Genomic DNA, 23,344 nt, shown 5'->3' on the forward strand with positions numbered 1-23,344 from the left:
CCCACGCCAAAGTCTTTTTTTATACATACATTTATTTTATATAAAAGGAAAAACAAAGGTTGCAGTATTAACAGTTATGCACACAGTCCCGTCACTGGAAAACTACGGTATCCAACATGGCAGCTAGGCACTGAACGATGTTGGATGTCATTAAAACGTCTACGTGCTCCTCCAAGTGCCTCTTGGGATCCTGCAAGAAGGACAGAATATTAAGACAAACGCCAAAAATGAGACGTGGTTTGTGATGAAGGGGTTTCTTTTTTGCCAAATATTTAGTTTCAACAAACTTCAGGAAACTTAAATGACAAAGTAACTCGATCTCTGCTTTCATAAAGTCTCTGCTTGTACCAACATGTCTGCACAACCCGAGGCACGTTCACTGACCTATTTAACTGTAATCAACAAACACACCTCGATTTTTGTCATATTACCAAAAAAAAAGAGACAGTTTTTGTTACCTGTTTTCCAACATTCTTGATTGCCAGCTGCTCCGGGGTCATTTTGTCCTCCTCTTCAACAGCCTGGGGTGGAAACACGACAGTGTCTTAATAATGCGGAGGAGCACACCAGGAGCATACCATGCATATACATTTGTAATGCTTTTTGTAGTTTTTGCTCTGCAGAAATACTGTATATCATTTTGAGGCATCGCAACACCCTCAGAATCTTGTATAAGGGAGCTGCAGCATGCGTGTAACCAACAAAATCACTCAATCTCTGTATTAAGAGAGAATATGAGTTTTTAAAGACTGATTATGTTTTTGTTGGAACGAGTAACGTGACGCTTTAGTTTGCAATTCAAGTAATCAGTTATTTAGTTACATTTTCAAATAAGTAATCTGTTACAAGAATATCCCAGTGAAATGCAAAATTGTGCCTGGGAGATAACGTTAAGCAGCACAGCTCCACAACACTGGTGGGAGCCACGGCTCCGAAACAGCTTTCAGATTAAATTAACAAGTTTGTAGATGATTATGTGGTGGAGGAGATGCTACTAATATTAAAATCCTTATGACTCATAACACGGAGGAAACACTGCCCGACATGAAAAACATTTGCCAGCTACCTCGACCTAATAAAGAGCTCAAATGTACTATAAACATGTGAGCCTTCTAGTAATATGAATAAAATGTTTCAGATTGCTGGACGAGGTCCAGAAGGTGCACCTTATTGTAGTTCTTAGCCAGCTCCAGCATTTCCTTGACGATGGTCTCGTTGAGTTTGCAGTGCACGCTGTAGTCCTGCAGGGTCAGGCCCTCCATCCAGCTCTTCTTGTGCAGGTTCAACAGCATCTGAAGAACAATGGGCGGTATTTATAAGTTCCATCAATAAAATCAATGAAAACAAATCTGTGATAAGAGAATTCTCAAACCTTCTGCTCCAGCTCGTTTTTCCTGTAATTGATGGTGATGGAGTAGTAGTGTCTGTTCAGACCATGAATCAGAGCCTGAAAACATGAGAAACCTAACATTAAACATATGAAGTCATAACGTGCATAATCAGCTGCTGAGAGAAAGTAACCAAAATTATAACTACTACTACTACTTTATTGCGATTTGATCCTTTTTGGATCTTTGAACAGCGGTGATGGCGCTGTGTACAATGTGTTACCTGGATTGAGGGCTTGTTGAGATGACCCAGGTTGGATGTGGTTTGTCTTGGTTCATGACCCAACACCATCATGTTGGCATTGATCAATCGGAAGGCATCAATAACAACCTGGAGGAGACAGAGGCCGCACATGAAACCAGTAAGTCATTTCTAAAATGTTGTATAACGCATCCAAAATGCAAGCTACTGAGTAACACGGTTCTTCTGCAGCAGGTATTCATCTTTACCTTTCCTTTGACGCTCTGAATGGGATCAACCACCACCGCGACGGCTCGCTCTGACAGGGCCTCGAAGCTCTGCTGTGTGTTGATGTCCACGCCAGACAACCAACAGCCGAAACCAGGGTGACTGTGGTACCACCCCACCACCATCTCTGGTCTGATGAGCAACATTTGAGAAAGACGGCACACATGTTTAGAGGGTAGCCCCAAAAATAAGTCTCGATATTACCTAGAAATGTTTTTATCTCAACATCAAAGTGAGGTTTTAATGAACTTTCTCATTCCCGGATTTACGCTACAATGTAGGCGAACAGTGACCATGTTTTTTTTCCTAAATATTACACCTGTAAGTTTTACCTGCCGGTCTGCTTCAGCATGTCCAACATCTTGGCCTGGAACACAGGGTCCACTGCTTCAACACTCACACCCTGCGAGGTAGAAAATGTTCATTCAGTAAGAATTAGCAATATATACTTCCTTGTAAAATTGTTGAAATCAGCATATATACGAGGCATTTACTACACATCACAACAAGGATAAATTAGCTTTATCAATTATGTTATAGGGAGCATAATCTTGGTATTAGGGTAAATACATACTGTTCCTGACTGGGGCATGGCAAACACATCAATCACTCGCACTGTGTAGTCATCAACAAATTCTCCCAACATCAATCCCATGACCTCCATTGGTACACCAGCACGCCCGTGCTTCAACATCTAAGAGCAGATACAAGAAAGAGCGATAAGTCACAGACGTATTTATTTTAAATGCAAATATTAAGATAACCACTCTAAAATGTTTAGTGCATATGATGTTTCTTTACCTTGAGCAGGGCCAGAGAGGAGATGTAAACCTGCTCTGCTGTGTCCACAGCAGGTGCATCTGTCGGGGGGCCCTGAGGAGTCAAAGCAGAGCTCATCAGTTCAAGCCGTTCTAATACAGTAGTTACGCAGATCAATCACCACAATTCAACTATTGTTTACAACTCGAATGCATGAAATATATCATGGATCATGACTTTGTATCCTTTAATCCTGTGGTAAACTATTTTGAGACTCTGGGCTTGATATGAGATGTGTGTGTGTCAAGATGTGACACTGCGTTGGGACTCAAGCAAAGTTACCTCCGTCTCATTCCTGATAATTAATCAATTAAGTTGAAATTTAAATCATTAATAAGTATGGAATACTGGGCACATTGATTCAATCAAGGATCTTACCAGTGTTACGGGCAAAATGCTTTCCAGTTTAGTCCAACTACTTTTAAAATTGTATCTAATAATTTTAGACAAATAAGCATTGATAAATGTAAGTTTAGAGGTTATGTTTGGATATAAAAGTTGAAAATGGTTTGGTTTAGGTTAACAATGGGTGAATCTGGGAGGGATTTTTATTTCTGCCTGTAGTTTTGTTATGAACCAGAAGAAACATTTGTTTATGTTCTTTATTTACAGACATTTCAAACTTTGCGTTACCTGGCCAAGCCCTGGCATTCCACCTCCGAGCCTCAGCAGCCGGTCCATAGTGAGATCTGATGAGCAAACACAATGATGGCATTAGCTTGACTTTAAAACAGCTTTACCATTAGAGGGATACATTTAATAGTAAGTCCTTTATAAAGTTCATTAATTCGGACAAGTTCACTAACAAAAAATACAAATGGCATAAGTAGTGGACTAATACATGAAACATCCATCAGACAGCAAAGCATGTCCGCGGGTATAAACCTGGAGGACATTAGGTCATGTTTGGGTTTAATAGCTAGCGTTCAATCAACGTTAAATCAAAAAGTGATGGAATTATGATTTAGTATATTGGGAATTACATTGTCTCTATTTTATTTGTGTTATGTCTCGTGTCTTTTCTATTGGCCCCGACGTTGTTGACTTCAATTTAGGACATTATGGGTGTAACGTTATTTGAGTAGCCAAATAAATCCAAAATATAACTGAAGTTAGCACCAACTCGCTAGTTAGCTTCAGTTAGCTAATTTAGCTATATTCACGCACACACATCACAAAAAGTTGGACAACCACGCATTTAATTTTTTTAAATCAAAGTATCGTGTTTAAGTAACAAAAAACAACAGGGAAATGTATAATACAGGTGTCGTTAAAACGATCGGTTCATTAACAGCAACATCCAACGTTACTAAAGGCGTTAGCTTGCTGTTAGCTTGCTCACGCTTAGCCTCTGTCATCCCGCACAAGAAAAACAGCAAAGTCTGAACACTGATTCTATCTCACCGTGTTTTATGAAAGCCACTGAAGGTGTTAAAGCTGTAAGTTCACTTACCTGTTGTCAAATATTTCGGGTGTTTAGAAAAGTCTGTATTTCTGCGATCAGTCGAGTCAGTGCAACTGGCTACAATGAATCAGCCAGAATTGTCTTTTCTTTTTTTTTTTTGAAAAACTGCTTCCGTCGCACAAATGACGTATTTTGTTGTCGCCAGACTTTTTGCACCTGCACAACCGAGACACAAGGGTGCGCCACAATCAGTACATTTTACACTTCTGCTGCCACTGCTGCTACTGTTACCACTGCTACTGATAATAAATATGTTCTTATTACTGCTTATACAGCTTGTACTTTTTTTAAATGTGAAAATGATATCTTTGATAAGCTTACACAATTAAAAATAATATTTTAAATTGATTAGAAGAATGAATAACTACGTAGACCTACTAAATGTATTATTATAAAATCTGTTTTATAATACTTTCTGACATTCTATATACTTGGTCTAGGCACCTTATTCTATGTTCTCCATTCATCTGCAAATAGGAGATTTAAATGTGTAAGTTTTTAAGCACAGTTTAATTTCATTGAGCTGTGAAACATCAGAAATTTTAACATTAGGAATATTTTAAATCGATGATGGTTTATAAGTAAAAAATGCTTTTACATTGTAGATAAAACTAAATACAATATTTCTGGAAAAGACAAAATCCAGAGTTTCTCTTTCGGTTGTTCTCTTTGTTGGGGTTTATGGCTGCTTATTTACACATTTTGATCAAACATTCTTTAATACTTGTACCTGCTATTAAGAGTATGTCTGAATTAAGATTGAAACATGTTTTAACACTGTACATAGACAGTATATATCTGCTACATATAACATGCTTGCATTTTGAAATTATATAGGTGCATCACTTTATTTCGAAGACAGGAGACTTAAAACTAACATTAAATGTAATTGGGATATTTAAGTCTTTCATTTGAAGTAATAAGCAATACATTTTCAAATTGAATGGAATGTAAACCCTGACCTCGTCTTCTAGCACTTACTAAACGTAGAAAAAAAACAGCACTGATGAAATATACAGCATCTATATTTCAATACTAAAAATAATGCAAATAGCTGTGAAGTTTGAGTGGTTTCTCATATTTCAACATGCAAGCATTTCATTATTCCCTAAGGAGTCACAAACTCTGAGCTAAACCACAACATCACTCGACTTTTGAAAAAGCTCCTTTGTTGGGTTTCATGTATTCCAGCCAGACAACAACTCCCAATCCTGCCAGACAACTCGTGCAATCTCACCCGACATGTTACTGGTTACCACACTGCCTGGCCAGACAGGTCATCAACAGGAATTTTGAATTCCTTAATTCCTCAGTGAATGAGGAAGGGGGAGATAATCATTCGCATTCCTCGGTCCCTCCTTCACCACACCCACAGGACCTCTTGCTACCTCGACACAATTCACTACACTCAGCGGTCGTAACCAGGATGTGCTTCCTTGTGATGGGCTTAACTCTAGTTACTATGGCCTTTAAGATACAGACTGAGTAAACCTACATTAGTAAGGTATACATTATTATATGGTCTCTAATTTCAGTGACTTCAGTTTTTATCTAATCTCTGTTGTTTTTGAAACCGATTCATTTTGTTGCTCCAAACAGGGAGACGCCTTCCTGAAAAATTAGCCAGAGAAACAATGGATAGATGGATAAATGAGCCAAAGACTTCAGATCAATTGACCCATTGGTTATTCAATTAATTTGAAACAAAGTAGGTTCAAAGTGCAATGCAAAAATATGTGAAATATACAGCTTTAATATGTGAAATATAGTTTATTTACATTTAAATACTGTATGAAATGTCCCATGTCACCAAAAGGGCAACAACATATTGGATCTAATGGGTTAACCAATCAATAACTACCAAACAGGGTAACAAAAAGCACAGGGAATCATCTCTACAAACATTATTGGAGCTGATTGTTCAGATAGGAATGATTGGACTTTTCAAAGACCATCACAAGTAGCTTGTAACACGACACCAGCATGACACCTTAATCCTACCAGCCGAGGAAATAAGGGAGAGAAATGTGATGCTTTAAGAGCTTCCTTGCACCCTGATGGGATTTGGATTCAGTTTTGCTTTATAAATCTCCAGCAGGATCACTGCTAGTGGTAAGCATTGCTTTGTGCACTTCAGTGTACTGTATATGTGAATATAAAATTACTTTAATTATAACATATTGAGAGGGAAATGTGCACCTATAGTTATCTCTGGGGCCACATGTGTGCCTGTGTAGCTGTAAGATTGAAGTGGCTCTGCTGCATCTCTACCAATTGGTTCACTTAAAAAAAAAAAATAGTTCATAGTGGTTTAGACACGAACACTGTAATGCAAAGTCCGTGGTTATTTTATTTAATGTAATGTAATGTAATGTAATGTAATGTAATGTAATGTAATGTCATGTCATGTCATGTCATTTTATTTTCATTTCATTTCATTTCATTTCATTTCATTTCATTTTATTTTATTTTATTTTATTTTATTTTATTTTATTTTATTTTATTTTATTTTATTTTAGTCTTTAAATGTAAGTATATCAAGCAAGCCGTGAAGAACAAAAACTTCCTCCTGGTTCTCTCCCTCAATTCCCAGAAAAAATTCAGAAGACATGACCTCAGCGGTAGCTCTGGCTCAACATATGATAAGAATTACTAAGAAAAAGACCCAAGGACTCTGGCTTGAGCACAGGCAGTGGGTAGAGAAAAGAGCTGGGCTGAAATGACCTCTAATTGATTCTATTGAAGGGGTGGACCTGGTGTAATGAGAGGGGCTGTTCCTCCACCGGAGTGCAACAACAAAAAGCTTTATTTAAGCCTGTGTCTGATGAACCTAAAGGGTCTCAGAGGTCAAACGCAGGAGATCAAAAATCTAGAAGATCAAAAATCTAGAAAGATGAACAGCTCATTTTGAAGCTCAAAGCACTATACACATTTGACCATTTGAAGCCATAGTTTTTCCCCCATCAGTCAGTGGAGGGAGTTATTTGTGTGTGATATGTGAAAATGCTTAGTTCACATTTTTACAAACTGCATATAAGCCGATCAATCTTGTGAATGCATTAAAAGGGAAAATATTAATGGTTCTCTTGATTGATGAAGGAGTCAATATTTTGTTTCTACTTTATGTCACATGATCTACATACAGTATAGGCTACTATAATGAGCCTATAGGACACTAAAGATAGGAGTAAACATTTTTAATGAATGCCGTTTTTCCCCTAATATTTGTTCTGTGTTCTTGTCTTGTGCACTCCCTCCCATATTTGGTTTTACATAGGGAGAGTGTGTGACCTCCAGCCCAGGCCAGACCCAGCTTATATTTCATTGCATCCTGATTCTCTAACATGTAGTGAGTGTGTTGTATGGGGGGAAGGGTAGGAAGAGGAAGAGGGTGTGTGTGTGTGTGTGGTTGGAGGAGGTGGGGGTGAAGAATGCTTGGTATGTGCGGACGACAACAACATGAAAGGCGCCGAGTGTTCAGCCCAACTGATTGTGCGGCTACAAATGAAACCCAAAAGCACTTTGTATCCGATTATAAACCGAGCCGCAGACACCAGACGTCTCGACGTGCCTTTGTCACAAAAAACAAACCGCCGAGGCGAGTTCGCAAGAGGCGGCCACGCAGTTTATTTGATGTCAAACACCCCGCGGAGGCGGAGATGGTTTGGTCTGTAGTAGGTGGGACTGTCGAGCGGTCTGCAGCAGGACGTCGTAGATCAATGAACCGGACCGAAGGGTTGGTCCATCGCCTGGCGTGCATCTGACTGTATAGATGTGTCAGTATACCTGTGCAGGACCGAGGCTCTTCTTTTTAATGTTAACCAGCCCGTTCAGCATGCGGATGTTTTAAACCGACTGGCTATTTCGTAGGCTCCGCACACCGCCTTGGATTCCGTCTCTAGTGGCTCCTCGTTGCGATTTTCTTTTTGGGAAATAACAAATATATATATCCATAACCTCCAGGATGATCTTTGCAAACACAGGCAACCCGCTGAAGACAGTCAATCGCAAACAGGTAGGCCGAACACACACTCGCACGTTGGTTTATTTTATTATTATTCATTTTATTTCTGCCTACTTTCCTCCCCCCCCCCCCCCCCCACACACACACACACCCCGGCCCCCCCACGATCGAGGCAGCGTTTGACTAAACAGGCTGTGTAATAGCAGCCACAAATGACATTGGAAAGCCCTTTCTGGCTTCCATATAGCACATATGCGTTTATATCTCACCATTGTATTGCCAACATGAGTTGAATTCTATAAAGAAATAGATCCCCTTCTCTCAGCCGACTTGTCAAACGGGAAGCTGATCCTCTGATAGGCTAAGCACGGAGAGATAAACCAGCTGCTGACCCGATCTATAGCTCTACAACCGAGATTTTAATTATTATGTCCATATAACCTTGTTTGCCCAGCCACTCGCCCCCTCTGGTCAATATGCATGACGGTTATTGTAGTCCATTTTATAGATTAATGCCTCCTGGGTGAATCCAGAGGAAGAGTGTAGTGTAGTGTAATGTAATATATGTCAGTGTGCTGGAGTGAACTGTGCCGCCTGCATTTGTCACTGTGGCCTCTCAGGTGAAGAATAAAGGTAATTTGAAGGCAGTGCCCCTTTTGCTTTCCCATCACACCTTTTCATTTAGACGGGAGATGGGAATAGAAAGCAGGCGCAGAGGTGAGAGGCAGCAGCTATTCTAACATCTGATGATGGAAATGTGAGCCTTGTGTCCTATAAAGTAGACTGAGCCTGCAGCCTATAAGATCCCGAATACCCACCTTTCAGATGAATCTGTAATATGTGTCCATCAGAGGGCACCATATATGACTTTGAGGAGGGGAATCCGCAACCAGCCACATCTGAGTCCCTGCAGGGAAGCGGTGAATGAGTTTTCAGTGTAGGCGTAACACAGGTTTAGTCTGCTATAAGGTGCGATGATGCCTCTGTGAAATGTACCACCGGAGCTGCCCTCTAATGGAGTAGGCGTATTGTCTCGGAGGCCTAATGTGAACCCTTGGCGGTCTCAAACAAAGTTAGCATGGTAATTGCACACCAACAGAAATATAAGGCCGCTGCTTGAAGACACAGCAGGCCTCACAGAGGTTCCTGCCACAGCGATCGATTCTTTATCCATTTAACGATAACAGTGGGGGAATATCTCAGTGATTCTTGTTGGCACGGCTGTGGTTGTATCCATGGCTGTGGCTCTTGGAGTGGATTGTCCTCTGGTCATGGACAGATGGTGCGATTCTGCTGTGCTTTGTCTTTGATCTGATCTGGAGAGGGTTTGGGGTGGCTGGGAGCTATTTTAATGAATGAGTTAGGGGAAGGAAATGCTTTGCAGGGCAGTGCCGCATGGTTTGGCTCAAGAGAATGAAGAAAACTGTAGGTTTCCGATAAACACTACAGCAGGATGTAAGACGTGAGCACAGATTTGATCCCATTGTGATTCATAAAGGCCCGCAAACAAGTATATATTTCTCAATGTACTCTGTGGTGCAACACCCAGGAGCTTAAAGGTTAAACCTACCTGCCACTCAGAGCCTGACAGTGATGGAAGAAGTAATCAACTCATTTATTTAAGTAAAAGTAAAAAAAATACTCCATTGCAGTTAAATGCCCTGCATTCAAACTGTTACTCACTAAGTATTATTCACATAAAGTATCAAAAGTAAATGGATTCAAAATGCAAGAATGCGCCATTCAGAGTGGTATGTTTTGAATAATATATTATTTTATTAGAGATATATGTCATTTTTCAATGTGAAGCTGATTTGAAGTACTTTATACACTACTGGGTACAGTATTAGTAAAGCATTGCATCATCATTCATAAACCCATAATGTGTTTTTATGTGTGTGCCATTATATAAAGTGAGTAAAAACTACAATATTTCCCTCTGAAAGTAGCAGAAACTGAAAATATTCAAGCTGAGTACCTTTAGAATTGCACTTATGTACAGTACTTCAGTAAAGGTACTTCCACCACTGGACCCCTCAGGCCTGTTACAATGTAGAAGAACCTAAGCTTTGTTGATGCAACGTGTACCTTCATTAATGAAGTCCAATCTGGGCCTTTGTTGTTTCGCACGGATGATAAAAAATGCTCTTGTGATCACTGTTGACCTGGGTTTAAATTGGATCATGTAGCTCCCATGCCCTTCCTAACAGTGGGTTTCCTGTGTGCAGTCCTACCCCATGACTCCGTCCAGTCCCAGCAGCAGCAGCAACAGCAGCAGCACAGGCCTGGAGCAGCTCAGCAAAACCAACCTGTACATCCGCGGCCTGCCTCCTGCTACTACAGACCTGGACCTGGTCAAACTCTGTCACCAGTGAGTCAACACACACACAGACATATATACAGTTTGAGCATAACGAGCATGAGTCGTTGACATGCTTGTTTGCTGAATAAAAGGGGCTAAAAGCAGGCTTAAGATATCGCATACCAACGTCATTCCAGTCTGATTTGATGAAGGTGACCACAGGCACAAACTGCACAACAACACAGTCTGTAAAAGTTGCTGTTAAATTTTAATTGCACATGAAACTATTAATACATGTACATGCCAGGAGATGGTTAGCGTAGCTTAGCACAACAACAGGAATGAGGGAGAAACAGCTATCGCCTTTTAAAACAACATGTCATCTGTGATGTTATTTAGTCTTAAAGCATACTTTATTACCTTTGGACAGGGCCATGTGAGCTGTTTCAAGTCTTTGTGCTATGCTAAGCTATCCAGCTGCAGGCAGTAGCTTCACACTTACTGCGCAGATATGAGAGTAGTATCCAACTGCTCATCTAACGCTTGGCAAGAAAACAAACGTTTGAATTGTTTGAAAATAAAAATTGTAATTATTCATGGTTTCAATCGGATTAAGTAACTCACAAAAGTTATAAAGTTGTTTCTAAGAAGAGCCTTTTTGGAAAATGTACTAAATGAAAGGAAATATTTAGCGAAATTAAATAGAAATTTGACAAACAAAAAGGCAGACTGTGTGTATTTTTAGTGCCAGATCATCAATCTTGGCATTCAAAGGCACACACTGGTTTAACCATAATGTACTCTGACATCAAATGCTCCAACCATAGCTCCATAAACAGAAACACACACACACACACACACACACACACACACACATGGAAAAGTGTTGGCTCAACTGTGGTATGTGAAGCGGACTGCAAAAATGATTGTTTTCCTAAAAAAAGAAAACCGAGTCATGTAAAGCGGTGAACATGTTCGATACGTGATACTATAGGGGTCAGTCCGAGTGGTTAGTGCGGTGGATGCCATAATTAGTGGAGTTTGGTCTCCTCTCTCTTTCCCTCCGAATCACAAGCATATGGAGAGAGGCATTCACCCATGTAACCAGCAGCAGCAGCAGCAGCAGCAGCTGTTTGTGTCCTGTTTGCTTGTGTTTTGTTCGTGATGTTCCCAATGGTGTTTGCCAGCACAAAGCAGAAATGAAAGCGCTTTTCATAGCAACAAGGTCTGAATGGGGATGTAAGCTAGGCATTCAGTCTGTATGTTGTGTGCACTCGCATAGCTGCTCCACAGCGTGTGCCACAGTTGGGGCTATTTCGATAGTCGAATAATCTATTGATTAGTGAAACAGATAAACCACTTTTTTTTGGATTATGGATTACACAATAACTCAATGGCCTCTATTTAGCTATCAACGCTTACATTTGAATTTGGAGTGTGTTCGCTCACGATAAAGACAATAAAAGTTAATACTTTATTCAGAAATACGTCAGGAGTTGAAGAATTTATTGCAGTTGAGAATGTTTCAATTTATTTCAACCGATGCACTCTGCAGCAGCATTCTCCAGCCATGAAAGTCATCATGAACGATGCTTTCATTCACTCCAGAGTCGCTACCCGATGACGTCACATAATCCATAATTGAATTCGTTTGCAACTAATTTGGTCATCAATTTTTGTCGCCTTCGTCGATTAGTTGTACCACCCCCAGCCAGAGATCAACTTGAGTTTAAAGTGGGAGACAAAGTAAAGCCTGAAAGTGGATTCTTAGTGTTTGGAAGCATGTAGGTGAGAGTAGTGATGTACAGTATGCGCCTCTGAAATATGACCAGTCTTTGTTATTTTCATTAATTGTTCTTCTCTGCTTGTGTTCACATTAACGATACATAATGAGAAATCTTAAGGCGATTAAGAGACGTTTTGTTCATACATTTGTTACGTGTAAGTCATCTGAATGTTGATGTGTGCACAGGTATGGCAAGATTCAGTCAGCAAAGGCAATCCTGGACAAGACAACCAACAAATGTAAAGGTCAGTAAGGTTATTAGCTTACCAGCCGTCAATTATCAAGGCTGCATGATTCGGGAAAAAAAAGTATATTTAGCAATATAACTTCAGTCCTCTTCCAGTGCTGGAACATATCTCCAATGCAAGTTTAAGTACGCAGACTTATTGTTTAGTTGGGGCATCAAAGTAACTGTTGTTTTCAGCTGATGTTCAAAAGCATCTCACCGGTTCTTTTGCATTTTGCACTAGGATTGATGCTATATACTTATATGACAGCACACTTGGAAACGCATCCTGTTATTTTAGATTTTTAAATACATACCCATACCCTCCAGCTGGCATTCATTTCCATAGTGTATGAAAATCAATTTGCAGCGACTTGATAGTTTTACTTGGGTTGGGTAATCCATCAGCGCGAACATGAACAGTCAATGTGTCCGCTATTGTTTTACTCAAACGGCTGAAAGTGCCGCTTGGTTTGCAAAGTCTGCAATACAATGCAAGGAAAACACAAGTTTTACTAAAACTAAAGCAGATTACGATGGATTACCTAACTCCAGCAGATTTAGAGTCTTTACACAGAGATGTTCACACATTATGGGACTGAATGGAGACCAGTGAGTGCCTGGGCAATGGTAAAACACATTCAAAGTTCAGAAACACCATGGTATGCTTTGGATCATGAAAGCGGACGCTAAAAGATACCTTGATTTATTTTTTCACAGTAATACACAATGAAGACCAATACATATGTCCCATCCCTCAGTAAAAGTGATAGTACAAAATGTACAATAGATGGTTGTTGTTATTATTTAGTGACTGTTCATATTAATTTCGTTCTACCAACTACAGGTTACGGCTTTGTGGACTTTGACAGCCCGGGGGCTGCTTTAAAGGCAGTACATGCTCTGAAAACCAGCGGCATACAGGCCCAGATGGCCAAGGTGAGTTTGGTGCAGGCATATGTGTGTGTGTGCGTATTTGTGTGTGCATATTTGTCTTACTTGTGAACATCTCTGTGGGGTTGTGCTTCTCTAATGCCTGCACGTGTCCAGTGTGTGCTGGAGAATGACATTAGACTGGTCACATGACCTCAGCTGACAAGCTGTTCTTCCCGTGACCCCATTTACTTTCACTGTAGAAACCAGATGTCACGTCCCTCTCTGCCAAATAACCGTCAGTCAGTCAGTGTGACACGTTACACGCACAAGACCACCAGCCCACACACTTAACACACAATCCTGGCGAGGTTGTACTGTGTAGATGGAACAGATTTTTGTTTTTACCAGCATTATTACTTTGTCACTGGGCGTTAACAATTATCATTCATGCATACTGATGTCGGCCTTTCTGCAGCTAAGCGCTATAGCAACAGCACGGCTGCTTTGAGCCGTTCTTGATCCTCTGTGACTAATTCAAAGTAACCAGTTTTTCATTTTCCTAAAATATTTTTAGATAACAAACAAGGTGTTACTGCATCACATCTGCGATTTGAGCAGCGGAAATGGTCTGCATCGTTTCATTTCTCTCAGTCCCTTCCCCGTCCCCGGCCTGTGTCGCTGTGCTTAAAATCATGGGTGAGAGACGTTCACTGATGAGGGGTTGCTCTCAGGAGACCTGCATGTAGCCGCTCTGTTTGGAACAAACACGGCAGAACACGGTCTGTGTGTTGTGGTAGCTAGGCTACGCTGCTCTCCTGCTGTTTCTAGGGAAGACCGTAGAGGCGCTGAGCTGCTGCACAGTTCAGATGAAGTGTGTTTTCTGTGGGTGTGGGGAGGAGAGCGTATTGATGTTTGTTAAACCAAATGTCTTCCTCTATCCCTTAACCGTACTTAAATCTCAAACCCTCATCCACACGTACAAGTTTCATTGCAGAGAACAATATGTTTTGTCTGTGAAGAAACAGTGCAGCACAGCCTTTATCCGCGGTTCTCTAACTAATGATTCAAGAGAAATGATTATCCTCCCTCAGGTCACATGCCACATGCAAAACAAACTACAAAAAATAACACGAGATCCAATGCACTTCTTCTTTTCCGTCTTCCTTTCTGTGAGCAGCAACAGGAGCAGGACCCCACAAATCTGTACATTTCCAACTTGCCTCTCTCCGTGGATGAGAAAGAGTTGGAGAACATGCTGCAGCCCTTCGGCCAGGTCGTCTCCACGCGGATCCTCCGAGACTACAGCGGCAACAGCCGAGGCGTGGGCTTCGCCAGGTCGGTCGCAGTAGTCATTCTTTCTCTCTATAAAGTAGCTGTAGAATAAACTTTCAGCTTTTGATCACGAAGCTGTGATGATACATAATGGCCTAACAGCAAATTACCACTCACAAGATTGTATCTAGTGCTGCGATGCAGCTGTGTAGCTGCTCTTCAAGTACAATGAATGCTAAACAAAAATGTAATCAACTGAAGATCGTCTCTGTGATTCGACGACGAGTCATTTGTTATTTTGTCTACCCCTGTCAGGATGGACACAACAGAGCAGTGTAATGCCGTCATCTCCCACTTCAATGGGAAGTTTATCAAGATCGCTTCTGGAGCTCTGGGTAGGAAGAAAATCCACCTTTCTGTTCATGTTCCCTCCGATGAAAAGTGTGGAGGCGCTGATGATTGATTGCTGAGTGTTGATGTGCCGTGGTTTTGTACTTTGCCCCCAGCTCCCTCTCAGCCCTTGCTGTGTAAGTTTGCAGACAGTCAAAGGAAGAAACATGCTCACAGCGGATTTGTTCCCAATGGACAGACAGGGGATCTCAGACTAGTATGTATCTGTTATCATCCTACATGTGTTTGAACCTTTTGCCCCCTCTGTTCGATGAGTATGAATGAATGACTTTTTATTATCGTGTCACGCATACAATTATGCCCATTTCTTCTTCAAAAAAAACGTCCTTTCACGATAAGATCTTTGGACCATAATTGATTCACAGATCGCTGGCAAAACATTTGTGTTGATCATCTGTACCAATGTTTTGTCGAGCTATTTCGTGGGAAACTTTCCTCAGTGATTATTTATTTTATATATAAAAGAAAATGTGAATATTTTCTAAACGTGTTCCCATATAAACCCAATATAACTGAAAAAGTGTTCAAATGCATTGATTATTGTTTCACATGGGGTTCAGTTGTTTTGATACAAATGCAAATATGTAACTCCACATTATTTCCTCACCTTAGGGTGCAATGACTCTTACCTATGACCCCTCCTCAGCAGCTATACAGAATGGGTGAGTTACACTACAGGTCATGAAACCACTTGTACTTCTAACTATAGTCATAACTCTGGAGCTTTATTATGAAATACTGTTTGTTTCCTAGGTACTACCCTTCGCCGTATCCAGTGAGCAACAGGATAATGACTGTGCAGCCTTCGATGTCTCCCTACATGTCTCCAGTCTCTGCTTACCAGGTACTGCAGAAGATCCTGAATACAAACACATTCAACGGCCAGCGCTGAAGTTAAATCTCTCTTTCTCTGTCTCTCTTCCCCTCTCTGTTGCATTTGAGGTAATGGTGTGTGTGTATATGTGGGTTAGGGTGTATTTTTGCATGTGTGTGGGTTGTACAGGTGCTATAGATGTATGAATAGGTGTTTTAAAGATGCCCTGGGCCGCCGCACACTTTGGCAGTGTCTATGTGGCGGTTGATGATTGTTTGATTTTTTTGTTGTGTTGTTCGAAGAGCTTTGGTCAACCAGAATTCAATATGACAGTAAGCTTGGTACATCTTCTCTGAGTAATATTTCACCCATAGGTTTTGATTTATTACTTTCTGTGCATCAGAAACACTTCTGCATGCAGACAAGATCCGTCTTTTTGAACATAGCCCTCTACCAGATACTCTTCAGATGAACCTGCAAACTGTTTGGGTCTTTACATCTAAACATCCCTGTTATGTGGAGATTTGATAATGAGCTCTAAGTCATCATCATCGACCTGGCACCTTAGGGGCTCCGGTACTATGAACTCTTAATGTGTGAGCTTTCTTGTGTTTGAATCCATAACTAATAATGACGTCTATAAAGGCTCAACTTTCCAATTAGATAGAGGAGGCAGCTCCTCTCAGGTACTCGCCTCCAGGTGTCCCATTCATTGCCAGAAGGAACACTCAAAAGTTTCAAAGTGAGATGATGGAGCAGTTGAAGCTTTTCCAAGCACCCAACTCTCGCTCATCCAATACAAACAAACACCCTCGCCTTCCCTAGTCCTGCCCTTGGCCCAATGGGCATTGATACCTACCTTCTGCCTTGATGGTTGTTGAAGTGGCTACAAAGGCCTCAGGTTCAAAGGTTGGCAGCCCAAGAGCCCTCTGGTGGACACACCAGCAGTGAGGGAAGCTGTGAAGATATATATATATATATATATATATATATATATATATATATATATATATATATATATATATATATATATATATATATATATATATATATATATATATATATATATATATATATATATATATATATATATATATATAATATAAATATATATAAATAAATAAAGAAAATAGTCTTTCAAAGCTTGGTTGGCACAGGTGATGGACTTAGGCCAAGGAGGCTACATATATTATAGCTACATGTACAAAAGCAAGTTGTGGACATGCTTTGGGGGAAAAGAAGAGCTACCAGGATAACCTTCTGCCCGCTTTAAAGAAGTTCTAGAGAACCATTGAGCTCCTCAGGAGGGGGAGGCAGGGCCTAACCTGGAGATATTGTTTGGAGGTCGAAGAAGACGTTTATTTAAGTCCTAATCAAACATGTCGTAAGATCCATGGAGTTTGGAGGCCATCTTAACGGCTGAGGTCATAGGGATAGTTTAAAAGCTCCTTAGCCAACAGAGGGGGAACAGAGGGCCCAAGAAATCTGAATTCTTCGGATTTCTTTGGGACTGTCATGGTTGATTATGGTCCCTGAGCAGAAATAGTCGAAACGCAATAAAGGATACAGCATATGCTGTTGCACTCCAAATGTATAATTTAGACTGATAACATCCTTGTATTTCTATTTAAAAACTACGCCTATTGTAATTTTAACGTTTGTAACATTACAGTTTCATCCAAGGCACATCAATAACTCTCTCTTTCCATCTGTCTCTCGTTCTGCCTCTCCCTTCCTGTCTGACCTTCCATTAGGTACAGAGTCATTCTTGGGTGGCACATCAACCATATATCATGCAACACCCGGTAAGGGAACAACGGCATTTGCTTCTTTTTTTTTTTTCTTTTTCTTTTCATACACTCATAGACCACCTCCTATTCGGTGTACAGGAAATGGGTGTGTGGCGCCGCTACAGCTCTGAGCTCACACAGTGTGAACTTTAATCAGCCCGTTATGCTGACACGACCAAACCAACGTTAAAAGCTTCCCCAAATGTAGGAGGTGGACAGAGCCCAGACGAGTTCTGGGAAATAGCCCCTGTGTATTTACATGTTGTAAGTGTGTGTATGTGTGTGTTGGAGTGTGTATAAAAGAGAGATGGAACAACTAAAAAGCCATTCAGCCCCCCCCCTCCTCCCTCCCTCTCTCTGGATCCAGCAGGAAATGCCTGGAGCAGAGACAGTCTTGTGACTCTTTGACTCTTCCAACAGATGGTTTCCAGTGGAACAAGTGTCTCTGCTGATCTGCCCCCTCCCCCACTTTTTACTAGGAAACGGTCTATTCCCTAAAGGCGTCATGTTTAAAGGAATATACCACATCTGAAAACAGACTAGCGCTGGCAACGTCACACCTTTCCACATATTTTCATCCCGTAACATGACCCAGGAGCACAGACTGCTTCATGTTTACCTCAGAGTTATTGCTGTAAATGTGTTATCTTACATTTTAACAAACCTAAAAAGCTATAGAATATCTTTTTTTTTGCCCTCGGCTGATCTTTCTGGGCTGACTTACATACATAGGTTTAAAAGTAAGACATGCTATATTTTAGCAACACACTACTTGCCACTGTTGTTGCAGCCTACATGTGCTTTTTGATCGGGGGGTTTCATCAGAATTAGGCGATTTAGTGTGTGGAATCATGGGATTGCATGGTCAAAACTGAGCTGCTTTGTGTTCCAGGGTGCTGTGATGTCTCCCTCTGTGGATCCCTCCATGTCACTGCACCCTTCAGCCATGATTACTCAGCAGATGGGCCAGCTGTCACTGGGAAACACAGGAGCGGTGAGTGGGATTCTGGGATATCCTACATCACACCCAGCATTGATTAAATGAAACCTGGGGTAGTATGATTAGATAGAAAATGCTGACAAATATGAGGACAAAATGTTAGTTTCATTTAATGCAAGTTGTATAGTGACAGTGATCTGACATAGCCTTGTGACTAACGGCAGCCCACTAGAAAGATCTATACTTGGGACATTTTGCATGGACACCCCTGTATTAGTGAGGTTAAATCTTTATTGTTTATGGGTGATTCAATTGTTATTCTTCAACAGATTGCAGTGTGATGTCTAACAAAATGTAATACCATTCAATAATTTGGATTTTATTGATTTAATCTTTTTTTTTTTTTTCTTACAGTATATTTCAGCCAACCCTGGTGTCCAGGGAGCTTACATGCCTCAGTATCCTCCCATGCAGGCAACACCTGTAAGTTTATTGTATCTTTACCTCGATCAACTTCGTTCAAGTCATTCAGCGACATACCGGGCGTTCATTTAAATGTGATTATACCCTAAAACAAATATTGTTTTAGGGTATTACAGCAGCCCGTGCCAGTCCACTCAGCTTCTATACTCGTAAGGCCTAGAGTTGTTTTTGAAGTGTTCGTCCTCTAAAACCATCAATTATCTCAGTGCAAACACAGTGAAGATAGTTATTATCGCGCTCTAAATGAGAGACGCTGTTTTGCTTTTCAGGAAAATGGCACGCCACAACAAGTGGATTCTTCCAATAACTCGTCTCCTTACAGTCAACTCAGCAAGTAATCACAGGTACGCTGTAGTTTATGAATGCAAGTCGTCTGATGTGAATGCCAGCAAGTTGTTAACTTTAACAACTTTACTGCCACGTGGAAGTTATAGCACCACTTTCTAATAGGACACCAAGTATTTGCCTTATTAATGGTTAAAGAATCAGTAACTAAAGCTTCATAGATCTGTTGTAAACCATTAATAAGAAGAATTTCTGGGTTACCAGGATGTAAAAGGTTATAGTTTTTGAAATCTGTATACAGGGTGCCTGTGTAGGTCAAAGATAATAAGATCCAATGCTGCTGTTAAATATAGTTCATAGTTTTCATACCAGTGCTTCTGCTTTCTGTTTATTTTAAGGCTATAGATTCCCGCTATGTGAGCCAGAGGGCAGGTGGGAGGTTGCCGATGACATCACAGTGGTAACAGTCAACGCCTTCTCTGATTGGACCAGATACATGAACTTTTTTGCACAGCCCCAACGTTTGTGGTGAAAAAATGAGGGCAGTGTAAATGGACTCAACAGTTGGCTAATCACAGGAAGAAAAAAAAAAAAAAAAAATTTTATTTTGATAAGAAACAACATGCTCTTCTTTTTCTCTTTTTTCAAGGATTCTCAAACAAATGCCAGAGGACCCCCCCCCCCCCTTCCCCTACCTCCTCCCCTCCCCACTCCTCCCCCAGTATGATGTGATATTATAATGCATGAGATTGAGATAGTTTACCCCCCCCTCCAAGTGTCTATGATTTTATAGTTCCTTTTATTTGTGATATATGAAGAAAGAAAAAAACGACTTGCAATACTTGTTTGCACTGAAGTTTAAAGTTTCAGAATATCTTCATTTTGGTTTTCATCATTGCCACAGAATAGCTTACAAAATCAATTCATGTTCAACTGCACTAGACAGCTGATACAGATGACCATTTCATTAGGGAATTAATGAATTTAATATTGGAAAAGGTGCCTTCCTTACGTCACATCCGACATTCTCCAACATTGTTTTCATCGAACTTGATCAGGTGTCATATTTCTATCTGATTGATCAAACGTGTGTGTGAAGTGCTTCGCTATCTAGTCTTCTGGTAGCAATAAAGACAATGAGAGTCCCACGGCAATACTGAGAAAAAAAAGAATGGCGACAGTCTCAGAGCAAGGTAATCCCTTATTTTCCCTCTTTCCTTTTTTAAAAAAAAATCGTGGTGACATGAAACAAAGAGCCGTACTTTTATGAAATTACAATTTTACACCCAATGGACATCTTTTAAGGAGGGTTGTTTTTTTTTCTCTTGTGGTCAGTTTGACCAGTGATCTACCTCATGGTTCTGCCGGAGTCTGCTGGTGTTGTGGGGTTTGCAGGTAAAGCCCCCTTGTTCACCAGAGCGGACGAAGCAGAACAAAAGCCACGCTCAGGAGCTGGCTAAATAGGACTTCTGCCCGTTTTTGTCTCCCACATGCAGCGTTTCTCTTCCTGATCCGCAAAGAAACATTGTGCTTTGCTTCGTCTTTATTTGTCATTGCTTCTGTTCTGGTGTTTCTTTTTCATGATGAGCGTTGTTCGGTTGTGAGTAATACAACTACTAGCTTCTCCTTGAAATAGCTGGTTTTACAATGTGCTTGGAATAAATGAATACAGGCTACGTGCATTTAGTTTGCACAGTCTTCTGCCTTTGCCATTCTTGACAGATCTTAGATGACTCACCACGTTCCCCTCCCTTTTCTTGCTTTCCTTTAAGAAAGACTAAAAGCCACTATCTTTTGGTTAAACTGCTACTGTAAAGCTCTCCAAAAATAACGCTAGGATTTAGCCAGATGTTGGTCATTTGGTTATACAGTATACATGCCAAACAATTTGCATCTCAAATCAATCAATTATGTATGAAGTACTTCAAAAACAGCAGTATTTCATAAGAATAGGGTGGAAGTTGAAATCTCATGACAGACAGCATGTGTTTCAAAAGTTTTGCTTGTCCAGAATAAGATTTGTAAATTATATGAATTCAGGGCCAAACGTGAAAAATAAGTGAGTTTTATTGTTTGCTTTGCTTCTTTTTTTTTTTTTTTTCTTTCTTTAAATTGGTGATTTCTGATGTAAGAAACTCTATACACTACGACGAGACAAGAAGAAAAGGTTAAAGCTGCATGGTCGCGGTGCTTTTCCCCGACCAATAGTACTGTAGCAGTAAATGCTCACCTTTGGAAAATACAAGCGGTAACCTGCTTTTGCTGAGTGTGCTTTCCCATTCTGAACATTTGTTGCTGGAAAAAATGTAAAAATGAAAAAAAAAAAAAAACCTTGTACATGTTATCCTCATTGCCTCCCCCTTCACCTTCAGCTGATTTTCAAAAAACCTTCTCCTTGCTCTCTCCTTTGAAAACATTGGAATAAGAACAATGCTGAATAAAAGGCTCTTCTCTTTCTCAGATACGACTCTTGTCTCTTTAATTCACTGGTCCTCTCTTTTGCTGTTGCACGTTTGTAATGTTGTGTGTTTGGAAGTTTAAAGGATAATTCTGGTGTTATTCTATATTTTCTTAATTGCAATAAAGCATTGATGCGTCAGTTAATATTTTCCAATCTGTCTGTGGCACTCAGCCCCAAAGCCCATTCATTCTATTAACTGGTCACAAATGTAGTTTCTTTTTTATATTAAAAGATAAATCATTTCCTAAAATAACTGGCCACTGTAGTTTTAACAAATGTAGTAAATACCACATTTTTGGGGTCTATTTTCAGCGGCGCATTAATAAACATTTGGTGCTCTAATGACTTTTTACATCAGCAGGATGTTGAATGTGCAATTGTCTTAAAATAAAGGTCCATGTTCATTGTAATGAAGGGACATGTTGAACCAAGGATGTGGCTAATTGATGGACAGTTATTGGACAATGGAGCTCTATGGCACAGAGGAATTAAATATATCAGGCTTGTTGTATTATTGAGCTAAATTCAGGGCTAGTTTTAGTATTTTTAATGGGGATTGTTCGAATATCAGCAGCCTTCTCCTTTAAGATCGAGCTACTTTTAGCATTGCAACTTAATATCGGTCAAAATCTGCACCACAGGAGAGATATCCCGACTTAAAAATCCCTTGTCCGGGTAAAGCTACAGAAGTGTTGGACCCCACAATTTTTCTCACAACTCATTTCTTTTAGATCCTCCCTTCCTGGTAAAAGCTTGCAACTTTGAAATCTCTGCATCTCCAGTTTGTAACCCAGGCGTTCCATTCAAATTCCTCCAAGTCAAAGCCAACATAACCCCAGATCAGATCAGGGGTTTGTTTTTATAGATATGGATCTCCACTGCTGCAGAAAACCTTTTACAAATGTTCTCACATGCTGAGTTGAACAAACCAAAACGAACTGATCCACAAGAGATCTGGCCCCCCAACAAGCTCAAATCCTCTGAGGATACGATACATATCAAGAAGAGATCACAGGGCTGTGCTGATTATCTGGCAGCAGAGGGCGCTGTGAGCCAAAGCTATCCAACATATTTGAACCAAGAACTGATTTTCAAGCTTGAATAACTTATTGTGTGTCTGATCTTATGCATGCAATGTATGACGGTTCAGATGAGCAACAAGTGCAACATGTGTGTGCTAAAACCGGCTTCTCCTGCACTATTTCAGGCACACAGCCTTTGTAGTTTCACTCGTATACCGGATCTCCTGTCTTAAGCTCAGACTTAGCACAGCTGATCCCAGAGACATAAAGGCACCATGCCCGCCCATCTCTAACCAGTCAAAGGGATCAAGATTAGCCATCACTGTCAGCCCCCCAACACACCACCCCTCCAACCCCAATATACATACATGTCCCATGTAGTGGGCACACACACACACACACACACACGTGTCAATCAAGTGCCTCTTGTGAGGCGGGCATCAACCCTTTGAACATAGGATACATGCCACATAGAGTCCCCCTCTCTTTCCTCTCATCCGCTCTCTGTCTCTCTGTTAATTCTCCACAGCTGAGGGGACACATGGCGCTGATCCCTTGAGAAGGGCCACGG

General features: G+C 40.6%; 2 protein-coding genes across 3 annotated transcripts; one reads left to right on the plus strand and one right to left on the minus strand.

The window, feature by feature from the left end:
- Positions 1 to 12: 12 nt before the first annotated feature.
- On the minus strand, positions 13 to 4,275 carry psmd14 (proteasome 26S subunit, non-ATPase 14). Its single transcript, XM_076077903.1, has 11 exons — positions 4,130 to 4,275; positions 3,310 to 3,365; positions 2,659 to 2,730; positions 2,432 to 2,551; positions 2,190 to 2,260; positions 1,839 to 1,989; positions 1,612 to 1,719; positions 1,373 to 1,447; positions 1,167 to 1,292; positions 459 to 521; positions 13 to 190 (listed from the first exon to the last, which is right to left on the minus strand). The coding sequence occupies exons 2-11, from the start codon at positions 3,355 to 3,357 to the stop codon at positions 92 to 94; spliced, it is 933 nt and encodes a 310-aa protein (XP_075934018.1). The 5' UTR covers positions 3,358 to 3,365; positions 4,130 to 4,275; the 3' UTR covers positions 13 to 91.
- Positions 4,276 to 7,843: 3,568 nt separating this feature from the next.
- On the plus strand, positions 7,844 to 21,750 carry rbms1a (RNA binding motif, single stranded interacting protein 1a). 2 transcript variants are annotated; one of them, XM_076077754.1, is made up of 14 exons: positions 7,844 to 8,156; positions 10,316 to 10,476; positions 12,380 to 12,438; positions 13,267 to 13,358; positions 14,473 to 14,630; positions 14,883 to 14,962; positions 15,074 to 15,174; positions 15,591 to 15,640; positions 15,732 to 15,822; positions 17,547 to 17,597; positions 18,475 to 18,576; positions 18,937 to 19,005; positions 19,275 to 19,349; positions 19,689 to 21,750. In XM_076077754.1, the coding sequence occupies exons 1-13, from the start codon at positions 8,106 to 8,108 to the stop codon at positions 19,341 to 19,343; spliced, it is 1,134 nt and encodes a 377-aa protein (XP_075933869.1). In that variant the 5' UTR covers positions 7,844 to 8,105; the 3' UTR covers positions 19,344 to 19,349; positions 19,689 to 21,750. The 2 variants fall into 2 exon arrangements, with proteins under 2 accessions (XP_075933869.1, XP_075933870.1); XM_076077755.1 differs by having other exon boundaries at positions 7,845 to 8,156; positions 10,334 to 10,476.
- The last annotated feature ends 1,594 nt before the right edge of the window (positions 21,751 to 23,344 follow it).

Source organism: Anarhichas minor, unplaced genomic scaffold (assembly GCF_050575085.1).
Source record: "Anarhichas minor isolate MPS153535 unplaced genomic scaffold, ASM5057508v1 ptg000062l, whole genome shotgun sequence".
Taxonomy (NCBI): Eukaryota; Metazoa; Chordata; class Actinopteri; order Perciformes; family Anarhichadidae; genus Anarhichas; species Anarhichas minor.